This window comes from Lynx canadensis, chromosome B1, assembly GCF_007474595.2.
Source record: "Lynx canadensis isolate LIC74 chromosome B1, mLynCan4.pri.v2, whole genome shotgun sequence".
NCBI lineage: Eukaryota > Metazoa > Chordata > Mammalia > Carnivora > Felidae > Lynx > Lynx canadensis.
Genome location: NC_044306.2, coordinates 76,814,681 through 76,829,288, shown reverse-complemented (window position 1 = coordinate 76,829,288; position 14,608 = coordinate 76,814,681). Strand labels below are relative to the sequence as shown.

Below are 14,608 nucleotides of genomic sequence, written 5' to 3'. Positions count from 1 at the left end.
GCCAGAAAGGAATGGCAGGAGATCTTCAATGTGATGAACAGAAAAAAATATGCAGCCAAGATTCCTTTATCCAGCAAGTCTGTCATTTAGAATAGAAGGAGAGATAAAGGTCTTCCCAAACAAACAAAAACTGAAGGAATTTGTCACACTAAACCAGCCCCACAAGAGATTTTAAGGGGGCTCCTGTGAGACAAAGTACCAGAGACATCGCTACAAGCATAAAACGTACAGACATCACAATGACGGTAAACCCATATCTTTCTATAATAACACTGAATGTAAATGGAATAAATGTGCCAACCAAAAGACACAGGATATCAGAATGGATAAAAAAACAAGATCCATCTATTTGCTGTCTACAAGAGACTCATTTTAGACCTGAGGACACCTTCAGATTGAGAGTGAGGGGATGGAGAACTATTTATCATGCTACTGGAAGCCAAAAGAAAGCTGGAGTAGCCATACTTATATCAGACAAACTAGACGTTAAATTAAAGGCTGTAACAAGAGATGAAGAAGGGCATTATATAATAATCATAGGGTCTATCCATCAAGAAGAACTAACAATTATAAATGTCTCTGTGCCGAATATGGGAGCCCCCAAATATATAAAACAATTACTCATAAACATAAGCAACCTTATTGATAAGAATGTGGTAATTGCAGGGGACTTTAATACTCCACTTACAGAAATGGATAGATCATCTAGACACACAGTCAATAAAGAAACAAGGGCCCTGAATCATACACTGGATCAGATGGACTTGACAGATATATTTAGAACTCTGCATCCCAAAGCAACAGAATATACTTTCTTCTCGAGTGCACATGGAACATTCTCCAAGATAGATCACATACTGGGTCACAAAACAGCCCTTCATAAGTATACAAGAATTGAGATCATACCGTGCATACTTTCAGACCACACAGCCATGAAGCTTGAAAGCAACCACAGGAAAAAGCCTGGAAAACCTACAAAACCATGAAGGTTAAAGAACACCCTACTAAAGAATAAGTGGGTCAACCAGGCAATTAGAGAAGAAATTTAAAAATATATGGAAACAAACAAAAATGAAAATACAACAATCCAAACGCTTTGGGATGCAGCAAAAGCAGTCCTGAGAGGAAAATACATTGCAATCCAGGCCTATCTCAAGAAACAAGAAAAATCCCAAACACAAAATCTAACAGCACACCTAAAGGAAATAGAAGCAGCACAGCAAGGACAGCCTAAACCCAGCAGAAGAAGAGATAATAAAGATCAGAGCAGAAATAAACAATATAGAATCTAAAAAACTGTAGAGCAGATCAACGAAACCAAGAGTTGGTTTTTTGAAAAAATAAACAAAATGGATAAACCTCTAGCCAGGCTTCTCAAAAAGAAAAGGGAGATGACCCAAATAGATAAAATCATGAATGAAAATGGAATTATTACAACCAATCCCTCAGAGATACAAGCAATTATCAGGGAATACTATAAAAAATTATATGCCAACAAACTGGACAACCTGGAAGAAATGGACAAATTCCTAAACACCCACACGCTTCCAAAACTCAATCAGGAGGAAATAGAAAGCTTGAACAGACCCATAACCAGTGAAGAAATGGAATCAGTCATCAAAATCTCCCAACAAATAAGAGTCCAGGACCAGATGGCTTCCCAGGGGAGTTCTACCAGATGTTTAAACCAGAGATAATGGCACAAAAACAGACACACAGACCAATGGAATAGAATAGAAACCCCAGAACTAGACCCACAAACGTATGGCCAACTCATCTTTGACAAAGCAGGAAAGAACATCCAATGGAAAAAAGACAGCCTCTTTAACAAATGGTGTTGGGAGAACTGGACAGCAACATGCAGAAGGTTGAAACTAGACCACTTTCTCACACCATTTACAAAAATAAACTCAAAATGGATAAAGGACCTAAATGTGAGACAGGAAACCATCAAAACCTTAGAGGAGAAAGCAGGAAAAGATCTCTCTGACCTCAGACGTAGCAATCTCTTCCTCGACACATCCCCAAAGGCAAGGGAATTAAAAGCAAAAGTGAATTACTGGGACCTTATGAAGATAAAAAGCTTCTGCACAGCAAAGGAAACAACCAACAAAACTAAAAGGCAACCAACAGAATGGGAAAAGATATTTGCAAATGACATATCGGACAAAGGGCTAGTATCTAAAATCTATAAAGAGCTCACCAAACTCCACACCCGAAAAACAAATAACCCAGTGAAGAAATGGGCAGAAAACATGAATAGACACTTCTCTCAAGAAGACATCCAGATGGCCAACAGGCACATGAAAAGATGTTCAGCGTCGCTCCTTATCAGGGAAATACAAATCAAAACCACACTCAGGTATCACCTCACGCCAGTCAGAGTGGCCAAAATGAACAAATCAGGAGACTATAGATGCTGGAGAGGATGTGGAGAAACGGGAACCCTCTTGCACTGTTGGTGGGAATGCAAATTGGTGCAGCCGCTCTGGAAAGCAGTGTGGAGGTTCCTCAGAAAACTAAAAATAGACCTACCCTATGACCCAGCAATAGCACTGCTAGGAATTTATCCAAGGGATACAGGAGTACTGATGCATAGGGGCACTTGTACCCCAATGTTCATAGCAGCACTCTCAACAATAGCCAAATTATGGAAAGAGCCTAAATGTCCATCAACAGATGAATGGATAAAGAAATTGTGGTATATATACACAATGGAGTACTATGTGGCAATGAGAAAAAATGAAATATGGCCCTTTGTAGCAACGTGGATGGAACTGGAGAGTGTAATGCTAAGTGAAATAAGCCATACAGAGAAAGACAGATACCATATGGTTTCACTCTTAGGTGGATCCTGAGAAACTTAACAGGAACCCATGGGGGAGGGGAAGGAAAAAAAAAAAAAAAGAGGTTAGAGTGGGAGAGAGCCAAAGCATAAGAGACTGTTAAAAACTGAGAACAAACTGAGGGTTGATGGGGGGTGGGAGGGAGGGGAGGGTGGGTGATGGGTATTGAGGAGGGCACCTTTTGGGATGAGCACTGGGTGTTGTATGGAAACCAATTTGTCAATAAATTTCATAAAAAAAAATAAATAAATAAATAAACCAGAGATAATACCTATCCTTCTCAAGCTATTCCAAAAAATAGAAAGGGAAGGAAAACTTCCAGACTCATTCTATGAAGCCAGCATTATTTTGATTCCTAAACCAGACAGAGACCCAGTAAAAAAAGAGAACTACAGGCCAATATCCCTGATGAATATGGATGCAAAAATTCTCAATAAGATACTAGCAAATCGAATTCAACAGCATATAAAAAGAATTATTCACCATGATCAAGTGAGATTAATTCCTGGGATGCAGGGCTGGTTCAACATTCGCAAATCAATCAACGTGATACATCACATTAATAAAAGAAAAGAACCATATGATCCTGTCAATCGATGCAGAAAAGGCCTTTGACAAAATTCAGCACCCTTTCTTCATAAAAACCCTTGAGAAAGTCGGGATAGAAGGAACATACTTAAACATCATAAAAGCCATTTATGAAAAGCCCACAGCTAACATCATCCTCAATGGGGAAAAACTGAGAGCTTATTCCGAGATCAGGAACACGACAGGGATGTCCACTCTCACCGCTATTGTTTAACATAGTGTTAGAAGTTCTAGCATCAGCAATCAGACAACAAAAGGAAATCAAAGACATCAAAATTGGCAAAGATGAAGTCAAGCTTTCACTTTTTGCAGATGACATGATACTATACATAGAAAATCCGATAGACTCCACCAAAAGTCTGCTAGAACTGATACATGAATTCAGCAAAGTTGCAGGATACAAAATCAATGTACAGAAATCAGTTGCATTCTTATACACTAACAATGAAGCAACAGAAAGACAAATAAAGAAACTGATCCCATTCACAATTGCACCAAGAAGCATAAAATACCTAGGGATAAATCTAACCAAAGATGTAAAAGATCTGTATGCTGAAAAGTATAGAAAGCTTATGAATGAAATTGAAGAAGATATACAGAAATGGAAAAATATTCCATGCTCATGGATTGGAAAAATAAATATTGTCAAAATGTGAATACTACCCAAAGCTATCTACACATTCAATGCAATCCCAATCAAAATTGCACCAGCATTCTTCTCGAAACCAAAACAAGCAATCCTAAAATTCATATGGAACCACAAAAGGCCCTGAAAAGCCAAAGTAATTTTGAAGACGAAGACCAAAGCAGGAGGCATCACAATCCCAGACTTTAGCCTTTAAACTCAAAATGGATAAAGGACCTGAATGTGAGACAAGAAACCATCAAAACCCTAGAGGAGAAAGCAGGAAAAGACCTCTCTCACCTCAGCCGTAGCAATCTCTTACTCGACACATCCCCAAAGGCAAGGGAATTAAAAACAAAAATGAACTACTGGGACCTTATGAGGATAAAAAGCTTCTGCACAGCAAAGGAAACAACCAACAAAACTAAAAGGCAACCAACAGAATGGGAAAAGATATTTGCAACTGACATATCGGACAAAGGGCTAGTATCCAAAATCTATAAAGAGCTCACCAAACTCCCCACCCGAAAAACAAATAACCCAGTGAAGAAATGGGCAGAAAACATGAATAGACACTTCTCTCAAGAAGACATCCGGATGGCCAACAGGCACATGAAAAGATGTTCAGCGTCGCTCCTTATCAGGGAAATACAAATCAAAACCACACTCAGATATCACCTCACGCCAGTCAGAGTGGCCAAAATGAACAAATCAGGAGACTATAGATGCTGGAGAGGATGTGGAGAAACGGGAACCCTCTTGCACTGTTGGTGGGAATGCAAATTGGTGCAGCCACTCCGGAAAACAGTGTGGAGGTTCCTCAGAAAACTAAAAATAGACCTACCCCATGACCCAGCAATAGCACTGCTAGGAATTTACCCAAGGGATACAGGAGTACTGATGCATAGGGGCACTTGTACCCCAATGTTTATAGCAGCACTCTCAACAATAGCCAAATTATGGAAAGAGCCTAAATGTCCATCAACTGATGAATGGATAAAGAAATTGTGGTTTATATACACAATGGAGTACTACATGGCAATGAGAAAAAATGAAATATGGCCCTTTGTAGCAACGTGGATGGAACTGGAGAGTGTTATGCTAAGTGAAGTAAGCCATACAGAGAAAGACAGATACCATATGGTTTCACTCTTATGTGGATCCTGAGAATCTTAACAGAAACCCATGGGGGAGGGGAAGGAAAAAAAAAAGAGGTTAGAGTGGGAGAGAGACAAAGCATAAAAGACTCTTAAAAACTGAGAACAAACTGAGGGTTGATGGGGGGTGTGAGGGAGGGGAGGGTGGGTGATCGGTATTGAGGAGGGCAACTTTTGGGATGAGCACTGGGTGTTGTATGGAAACCAATTTGACAATAAATTTCATATATTGAAAAAAAATGATATTTTATATAAGCCTCATGGTAACCACAAAGCAAAAAACCTACAGCAGTTACATAAAATAACATATAAAAAAAAATCAAAGCATACAGATACCAAAGACATCAACAGAGGAAAAAAGAGAGTAGGGTAAGAAACAAGAAGCAAGAGATCTACCAAACAACCAAAAACAAACAAACAAAAACAAAAAATAAAAACAAACAACAACCAAACAAATAACAAAATGGCATTGGTAAAATGGTAAGACCTTACCTAGTAGTAAGTACTCTAAACATAAACAGATTTAGTTAGATTTAAATCTAATTAATTTTAATCAAAAGACATAACAATGGGGCTCCTGGGTGGCTCAGTCAGTTAAGTGTCCAACATCAGCTCAGGTCATGATCTCCCAGTTCATGGGTTCAAGCCCCACATCGGGCTCTGTGCTGACAGCTCAGAGCCTAGAGATTCAGATTCTGTGTTTCCTCTCTCTCTCCCACTTATGCTCTGTCTCTCTCCATCTCTCAAAAATGAAGATTAAAAAAATTTTTTTAATTAAAAAAGACATGGCATAGGGGCGCCTGGGTGGCGCAGTCGGTTAAGCGTCCGACTTCAGCCAGGTCACAATCTTGCGGTCCGTGAGTTCGAGCCCTGCGTCAGGCTCTGGGCTGATGGCTCAGAGCCTGGAGCCTGTTTCTGATTCTGTGTCTCCCTCTCTCTCTGCCCCTCCCCCGTTCATGCTCTGTCTCTCTCTGTCCCAAAAATAAATAAACGTTGAAAAAAAAAATTTTTTGTTTAAAAATAAAAAAGACATGGCATAAAAAAAGACATACAGAGAGTGTAAAGGGATAAAAGCAATCCCTTTAATAAAATGGAAATCAAAAAATAAATAAAAGCAGGGTGGTTATATTAGACACAACAGAATTTTGGGGCGCCTGGGTGGCGCAGTCAGTTAAGCGTCCGACTTCAGCCAGGTCATGATCTCGCGGTCCGTGAGTTCGAGCCCTGCGTCAGGCTGTGGGCTGATGGCTCAGAGCCTGGAGCCTGCTTCCGATTCTGTGTCTCCCTCTCTCTCTGCCCCTCCCCTGTTCATGCTCTGTCTCTCTCTGTCTCAAAATTAAATAAAGGTTAAAAAAAATTAAAAAAAAAAAAAAAAAAGAACCACTCACGATGATCAAGTAGGATTATCCCAGGATGCAATGATGGGTCAACGTATGAAAATCAATCAATGTAACATATCACATTAACAGAATAAAAGAAAAAATAATATCATAATCTCAATAGATGTACAAAAGGCATCTGACAAAATTCAACATCCATTTGTGATTAAAAATTCTTAACTAATTAGACACAGAAGGAAGATATCTCAACTTAACTAAGCCCTTATATATCACAAACCCAGAGTTAACATCAGACACAACGGTGAAGAATGAAAGCTTTTCCTTTAAGACTTGGAACAAGACAAAGCTGCTCCTATTAAACATAGGAAAGGAAAACTCTAGGGGTGCCTGGCTGCCTCTTGATCTTGGGGTCATGAGTTCAAGCTCCACATTGGGCACAGAGCTTACTTTAAAAAAAAAAAATATATATATATATATGTATGTGTATATATATATATATATATATATATATATATAAAACATTAAAAATTCATTAAAAATAATAAAAGCTTTTAAAAAACTGAAAATTCTAGGGGTGCCTGGATGGCTTAGTCAGTTAAGTGTTCGACTTCAGCTCAGGTCATGATATCACTGCTTGTGGGCTTGAGCCTTGAGTCAGTTTCTATTCTGACAGGCCAGAGCCTGAAGCCTGCTTCCGATTCTGTGTCTCCTCCTTTCTCTGTCCCTCTCCTGCTAATGCTCGCTCTCTCTCTCTCTCTCTCTCTCTCTCTCAAAAACAAATAAACTTTAAAAAAAATGTTTTAAATGCCTAAAAATTCTAGCTACAGCAATCAGGCAAGAAAAAAATAAAAGTATCAATTAAAAATGAAAAAGGAAAATTGTCTCTATTTGCGGATAACATGGTTTATATATAGAAAATCCTAAACACTCAAAAAATATTAGATTTAAGGTATTTAGTAGAGCTGCAACATACAAAAGTGACATATAAAACCAGTAGCATCTCAATACACTAACAAAGAATTTTCTGGGAAAGAAATAAAGAAATTGATCCAACTTACAATAGCATCAAAAACAATAAAATGCCTAGTAAATAATTTAATCAACAAGATGAAGGATCTCCACTCTGAAAACCATAAAACACTGGTAACAGAAATCAAAGAAAACACATTTAGACAGGAAGGTATCTTGCATTCATGGGCTGAAAAAATTAATACTGTTACAACATCATTACTACCAAAATCCAGCTATAGATCAATGCTATCCCTATCAAAATTCAGTGGCATCTTTTATAGAAGTAAAAAAGCACATTTAAACTTTATATGGAATAACAAATGATTCTCAATAGCCAAAGAAATTCTGAGAAAGAACATCAAAGCAGCATTTACCACACTTCCTGATTTATAGTTTACTATAAAACTATAGTAATCAAAACAGTATGGTACTAGCATGAAAGCAAGTAAACCAATAAAACAGAATCAAAAACTGAGAAATAAACCAAAGCATTTTACGGTCAACTAATATTTTACAAGGGTGCCAAGAATACTCAGTGGAGAAAAGACAAGTCTCTTCAGTAAATGGTGCTGGGATCACTGGATATTCACATAAGAATGAAACTGAAACCCTATCTTATGCCACTCACAAAAATTAACTCAAATGGATTAAAGATTAAAATGTTTAAGACCTGACACCATAAAACTCTAGAAGAAAACTTAGGGAAAAAACTCCTGGACACAGTCTTTGGAAAGGATATTTTTTTGGATAGGACACCTCAAACACAAGCAACAAAATAAAAAATAAACAAGTGTGACTACATCAATCTAAAAAGCTTCCATTCAGCAAAAGAGACTATCAATGAAATGACAACCTGTAGAATAGAATATTTTCAAACAAACATATCTGGTAAGGGTTTAATATCCAAAATATATAAAGAACCTATACGACTCAAAACACACATACACATACACACACACACAATCCAATTTAAAAATGGGTAAAGAACATACACAGACATTTTCCCAAAGTAGATATAAAAAAGATCAAAGACACATGAAAAGATGGTCAACATCACTAGTCAGAAGGAAAATGTGAAGTAAAACAACAATGAACTATCATTAGAGGGGTCATCATCAAAAAGACGACAGATAACAAATCTTGCTACGGATGTAGAAAAAAGGTAACACTTGTGTATTCAATGGGGGACTGCAAACTGGTAGAGAGACTATGGAAAACAGTATAAGGTTCATCAAACAATTAAAAATAGGACTACCATATGATCTAACATTCCACTTCCAGGAATACATCCAAAGGAAATGAAAACACTAACTCAAAAAGATTATCTGCACATCCACATTCATAGCAGCATTATTTACAATACCCAAGACACAGAAACAAACTAAAGTCTCCACTGATGAATGGACAAAGAAGTGAAAGAGAGAGAGAGGAAAGAGAGAGAGAGAAAAGAGAGGAGAGAAGAGAAAGAGAAGAGAGGGGAGACAAAAGAGAGAGAGAGAGAGAGAGAGAGAGAGAGAGAGAGTATGGAATACTATTCACCCATTAAAAATGAGGAAATCCTGGGATGTCTGGGTCACTCAGTCGGTTGAGCATCCAATTCTTGATTTCAGCTCAGGTCATGATTCCTGGGTTGTGGGATCAAATCCTGCATTGGACTCCACACTGAGCATGGAGCCTGCTTGAGATTCTCTCTCTCTCCCTCTGCCCCTCTCCCCTGCTTGTGCACTCTCTCTCAAAAAAAAAAAAAAAAAAAAAGATAAAATCCTACCATTTGCAACAACACAGATGAAAGTTGAAGGCATTACACTAAGTGAAATAAGTCAGACAAATACTGCATAATCTCACTTATATATGTAGAACCCAAGAAACACAAAACCCAAACTCACAGAAAAAGATATCAGAAATATAGTTACCAGAGGCAGAAGAAAGAGAGGGAGTTGAAGGAAGGGGGTCAAAAGGTGAAAAAACATGATGACGATAGCTAACACTGCTGTATGATATACAAGAAAGTTGTTAAGAGAGTAAATTCTAAGAGTTCTCATCATGAGAAGAACTGTTTGTTCCTTTCCTTTTCTTCATTCTTTTATTTACACTGTATCTATATGAGATAACAAATGTCAGCTGAACCTATTGTGATAATCATTTTACAGAATATGTAAATCAAATCATCCTCCTGTATATCTTAAACTTATATGGTGATGTATGTCAATTATTTCTCAATAAAAGTGGAAGAGAAATAAAGAATAAAATTAAAAAAGAAAATGCCTTTCAAGAATCATGATCCCTGGGGAAGTTTTACCTAATTCTTCCATAGTAACTGTCAAATCTTTCTTTTAACATGTATTTAAATACTTCTACAACAGAATTTAGCAAAAGGCATTGTAATTGCAGGCTTATTTATTAGTTGCCAATACTAGTATATGAGCATCTATAATTATTTGCCGAGTAAAATAATTTTAGGAGTATTTAATGTCAAATGAAGTTATCAACACCCTATTCTCCCTCTTCTGTAACGTTAACAATGCAGACACTGGTTCCTGGTTACTAGTTCAAATACTTCCCCAAGTGATAGCATCAGTCTCTCAACACTAGACAGAACACTGTAAAGAAACATTCCTAAACAATAATTTTGCTCAGAATACAAATTCAAACGGCAGCTAAACACACCTTTTAATCCATTCCCTGGGTGTTTAGTCCTATTAAACCAAAATCCACTCCCACAAAAACAGACACAATGTAGTCCACTCATCATTTCCTCAATTTACTTTTAGCTTTTAATTCTCTCTCTTCAATCCATTTTCTCCCTTGTAACTTTCTTTTAATCTCTGTACTTACTTCACTTTTCTATCTTACTAGTAAATTTATTTTTCTTGAACTCATCTATCTCTGCTCTTTAAAAGGAAACATTACTTTCTCCCTCTCTCTACTTTTTCATCACATTGCAACACAGAACAAAACTTGTTCTCCCTCTCCTTTATGACCGGGCCATGACATAAGAAAGATAACATAGACATCTAAGTCTGATTATTGGGCTCCACAAATATAATTACATTAATAGGAAGTCAAAGTAGGTGTCTGTTTTCCTTAATTCTGCTAATAAAATCACTAGTTTACTTTTGCCAAATTCAGCCTTACCATTCAAAAAATAAAGACCAGATTTTCATCATAAAGCATGTAACCATGAAGAAAACCATAAAATAATTAAATGTTGACATATTTGTAATAATTAAGCTCCACTTTATTACTGACCACAAAAACAATACAGTCCCCAAAAATATAAGTTTCAATGGCAAAAACAGAGTAAGATTTTAAGGTAAAATATAAATGGAGATAAAAGAGATTACCTTCCTTCATTGACAAGTTCAATAAAAGCAAGGCCTGCATTCTTCTGGATAGAATTCTGCCACTCCTAAAAAATAAAAACAAAACAAACAAGAAAAAAGGCAGAAAAGAGCTGAACAAATAATACTCAGTAGATTAATTTTTTAAAACAACAATTATAAAAAACATCACCCATATCAATTTCATACCTTAGCCCTTAAAAGGAAAAGTTTGGTTAAATGTGCTGCCGACTCAATGCAGCCCTGTGAACACATGAATAGTTGATATTCACAATTAAGCTAAACACGTTAGCAACAATTTGATTCTATATAAACCAAAAAAGCCCAACTATATTTATCTTGACCTTTTTGTTTTATATCATTATATGCTACTAAATCAACTGAAACAGTTATGAATTGGAAAGGAAGGTAGCACAGACCAAAGAGAGAGGTTTTGTGTCTTTAAGAAAAGAGATGCATCACCCCAAATGAGAGCGAGACAAAATTAAATAGTGTGGTATACTAATAAACAGCACACACCCAACCACAAAAATTGATGATTAATGACTGAGAAAGGGACAAAAAGATCAGTGAATTTGGCTAGATTACTTCTGAGCTGGAAAACTACAGTTCACTAGGCTATGAGTTAGCAAAAGATAGTATAAATCTATTATATTCTTTATGAATAATTATCCTTGAAAAGCCTAGGAAGGAAATAAATCAGGAGAGTATATACAAATGAGTATTTTTTAATCTTCATCTCCAACCATATGTAAAATAAATATTAATCCAATAAGGCTGGGCCTACAACAATTGAAAAGTAGCTAGATTTGAAAAACGTTTATGTACGTGCCCATGTCTGTATGTGTATGTGAAATGCTGGCAGAGTCGAGAAATGCCAAGATATGTATGTATGTGCGTATGTGTATGTACATGTATATCTATTTTTAAAGAACCAGAAATATATCATCTTTATGGTCCTTAAAATAAAGGAGCCCTTTACATTCTACCTACGTAATATACCTCAAGTGATCTTTTTTTGTTTTATAAACTCAAAACAAAAGACAATATTTGGCTACTTACCATTACTACCAAATATATTCATATGTTCTGAATGTAATACCATTTAAGAGTTCTAAAGTCCGTGTACTTTCACCTCTAATGACTATTCTGTGTCACTCCAAATTCCTATTTTTTTGGTGGGTGGCCAGGGTGGGGGGGGGGGGGGCTCATCCTTTCTCTTCTACTTTCTCCTTTTTATCCCTAATTTTGTATTGCTTCCTCTTATGTTTTGAAAAACCCAAGGTGGTTCCTAGGACTGAAATGGTTGTATACCACAATTTTTGTTATAAGGTTCTATTTCATGAATAGTGTCAGTAAGGACATACTAACAGAACATATATGGTAGAATGAAAAGTAGATATAAAGTCACTTAGAAATCTAGCAGTAGTTGGGGCGCCTGGGTGGCTCAGTCGGTTGAGCGTCCGACTTCAGCTCAGGTCATGATCTCGCGGGTCCGTGAGTTCGAGCCCCGCGTCAGGCTCTGTGCTGACCGCTCAGAGCCTGGAGCCTGTTTCAGATTCTGTGTCTCCCTCTCTCTCTGACCCTCCCCCGTTCATGCTCTGTCTCTGTCTCAAAAGTAAATAAACGTTAAAAAAAAAATTAAAAAAAAAGAAATCTAGCAGTAGTAATTGACTAGATCTAGGAGAGAAGATGAAGCAATGTGCTGTTAAGAGCCATGAACAAGAAGCCATGAGATCTATATTCTCACACTGATTCTGACACTGACAGGATATGTCCATGGACAGATCACTTTACATCTCTAGGTCTTAGATACTCCCTTAAAAAATTAGCTCTATTATTTTAGGATTCAGTAACTTACGAACATTTTGAAATGACTCATGAGCCTACAGTCTATACTCTCTCAAAATTCACGATTACCACCCAGCTGAAACAATAAAGATCTCGTATTTCCTTCACTGAGGTAAACCAACTCAAGCATAAATAGGAATACCTCATAATTTAAAACCCTTTTCCTTCCAGCAAAATAAAACTGACAGCACAAAGCAATGAAATCAAATTCCATTAAGAAGTAAATCCCTAAGAGAAGAGCATGTGTGGAATCCTCTACTCTTCTTAGAAATACAAAGAGGAAAATAGAAAAAAAAGCAGAAACCACAGGTAAGGTTTTTTATCCTGCTGCAGAAGATCCCACACCTTACTTTTGAAGCACAGCAAAGGGAGATATCAAGTCTAAAAAGTTGCCCTAAACCTAGTAATGTAGAGGAATAGTAGATAGAGACATAATGGCCAGATGGACCTAAATTAGCCTTGACGTATCTCATGCCATAGGAAGAGTCAGAAAATTATCCTAGAAAGATGTACACTAAACAAGGCTTTGAGGGGATGAGAAGAACACAGCTAGACAGTAGGGAATCCTTGCTGATAGACAGTAGGGAATAAGAAGGGATGGTGACACCTCAGAGGATGCCACAGTCAAGGAACAGAACCATATGCTTACTTCTCAGGTGTTAGACCCAACATAGCACTATCAGCAAGCCGCTTAGAAATTTGATATAGCACCAGATTATGAGGAGGCAAGACCTTAAACTGAGTTTCCATTCAGATCATTTAACCTGAAGGAAAATTTGAAAATGAAAATTAACCTTATTAAAAAGAGAATAAAGGAAATTACTTTTCTTGCTAGAAAAAAAAAGGAGGGGAGAAAAGCAAGAGAATACATTGTATGTATTTAAAACATTTTATTTTAAAAAGTATTTACTAGTATTTTTTTTTTCTCAAATCCATTTTGCCTGATCTAAAACTACAACAGGTGGACATTTCTATCATATAGCTCATACAAAACTCAAAACTCCACATGGATGAAATAGGTAACACGAGAGAGACTTAAATTGTAAGTAGACAGGTAAATATCAATTTGCTTCTATTTTCATCAATGTATACAAACTAATCTTAATTATAAGGTAAAATCAGGAATATGCCACTTATATTTCACAAACATTTTTAACAGCATGATTCAGGTCATTAGAAAACTAGTTCAAGTTGGTGCAACTACAGAAAATTCAACATCTAAAGATTTTTATGACATGAACTTAAATTGGTATGCCACATAAAATATTTCAAGTTAAAACAAATTAGACATGAAGGTACATATAAAAGCAGAAGAATCCAATTTTTACAGAAACTCAGAGACACAGATTTATTACTGCTAATACAGTAGATTTCTTGCTTTCCCAAACATCATCTATAAACCCAATCTGTTAACTTACAATAGCTGTTACCCAATCACCTGGAGTAAAATTTTTTCACTAGTTAAAAAATAACTAGACAATACAAGAAGTGAAAGTACAAATCTTATTTACACTTTTGGGTATAATTCATTCATAACTGTAAATTATTAACATTTAATAAAATATCACATACCAGGTACATCAATACATACTGATAAGAATTAATAACTCAGTTGTATTGTAATAGCATTGTAGGGTGAGAGATGGTAGCTACACTTGTGGTTAGCATAGTATAGAGTAGTTAAATCACTATGCGGTACACCTGAAACTAATATAATAGTGTCACCTATACATCAATTAATTAATAACCCAGATGATAATAATCTGAAGCTGATAAGAATAGAAAATAATTTGAAAAAAATTTTTTTACCATTTATTTATTTTTGAGAGAGACGGAGAGACAAAGACAG

General features: G+C 36.5%; 1 protein-coding gene across 5 annotated transcripts in view; it reads right to left on the bottom strand.

The window, feature by feature from the left end:
- LRBA (LPS responsive beige-like anchor protein) overlaps positions 1-14,608 on the bottom strand; it is a 789,117-nt gene that overhangs the window by 494,027 nt on the left and 280,482 nt on the right. For all 5 annotated transcript variants that reach the window (XM_030312933.2, XM_030312936.2, XM_030312937.2 and 2 more), the window contains exon 35: positions 10,912-10,976. In XM_030312933.2, the coding sequence (XP_030168793.1) occupies positions 10,912-10,976 (65 nt within the window). The remainder of the gene's footprint in view (positions 1-10,911; positions 10,977-14,608) is intronic.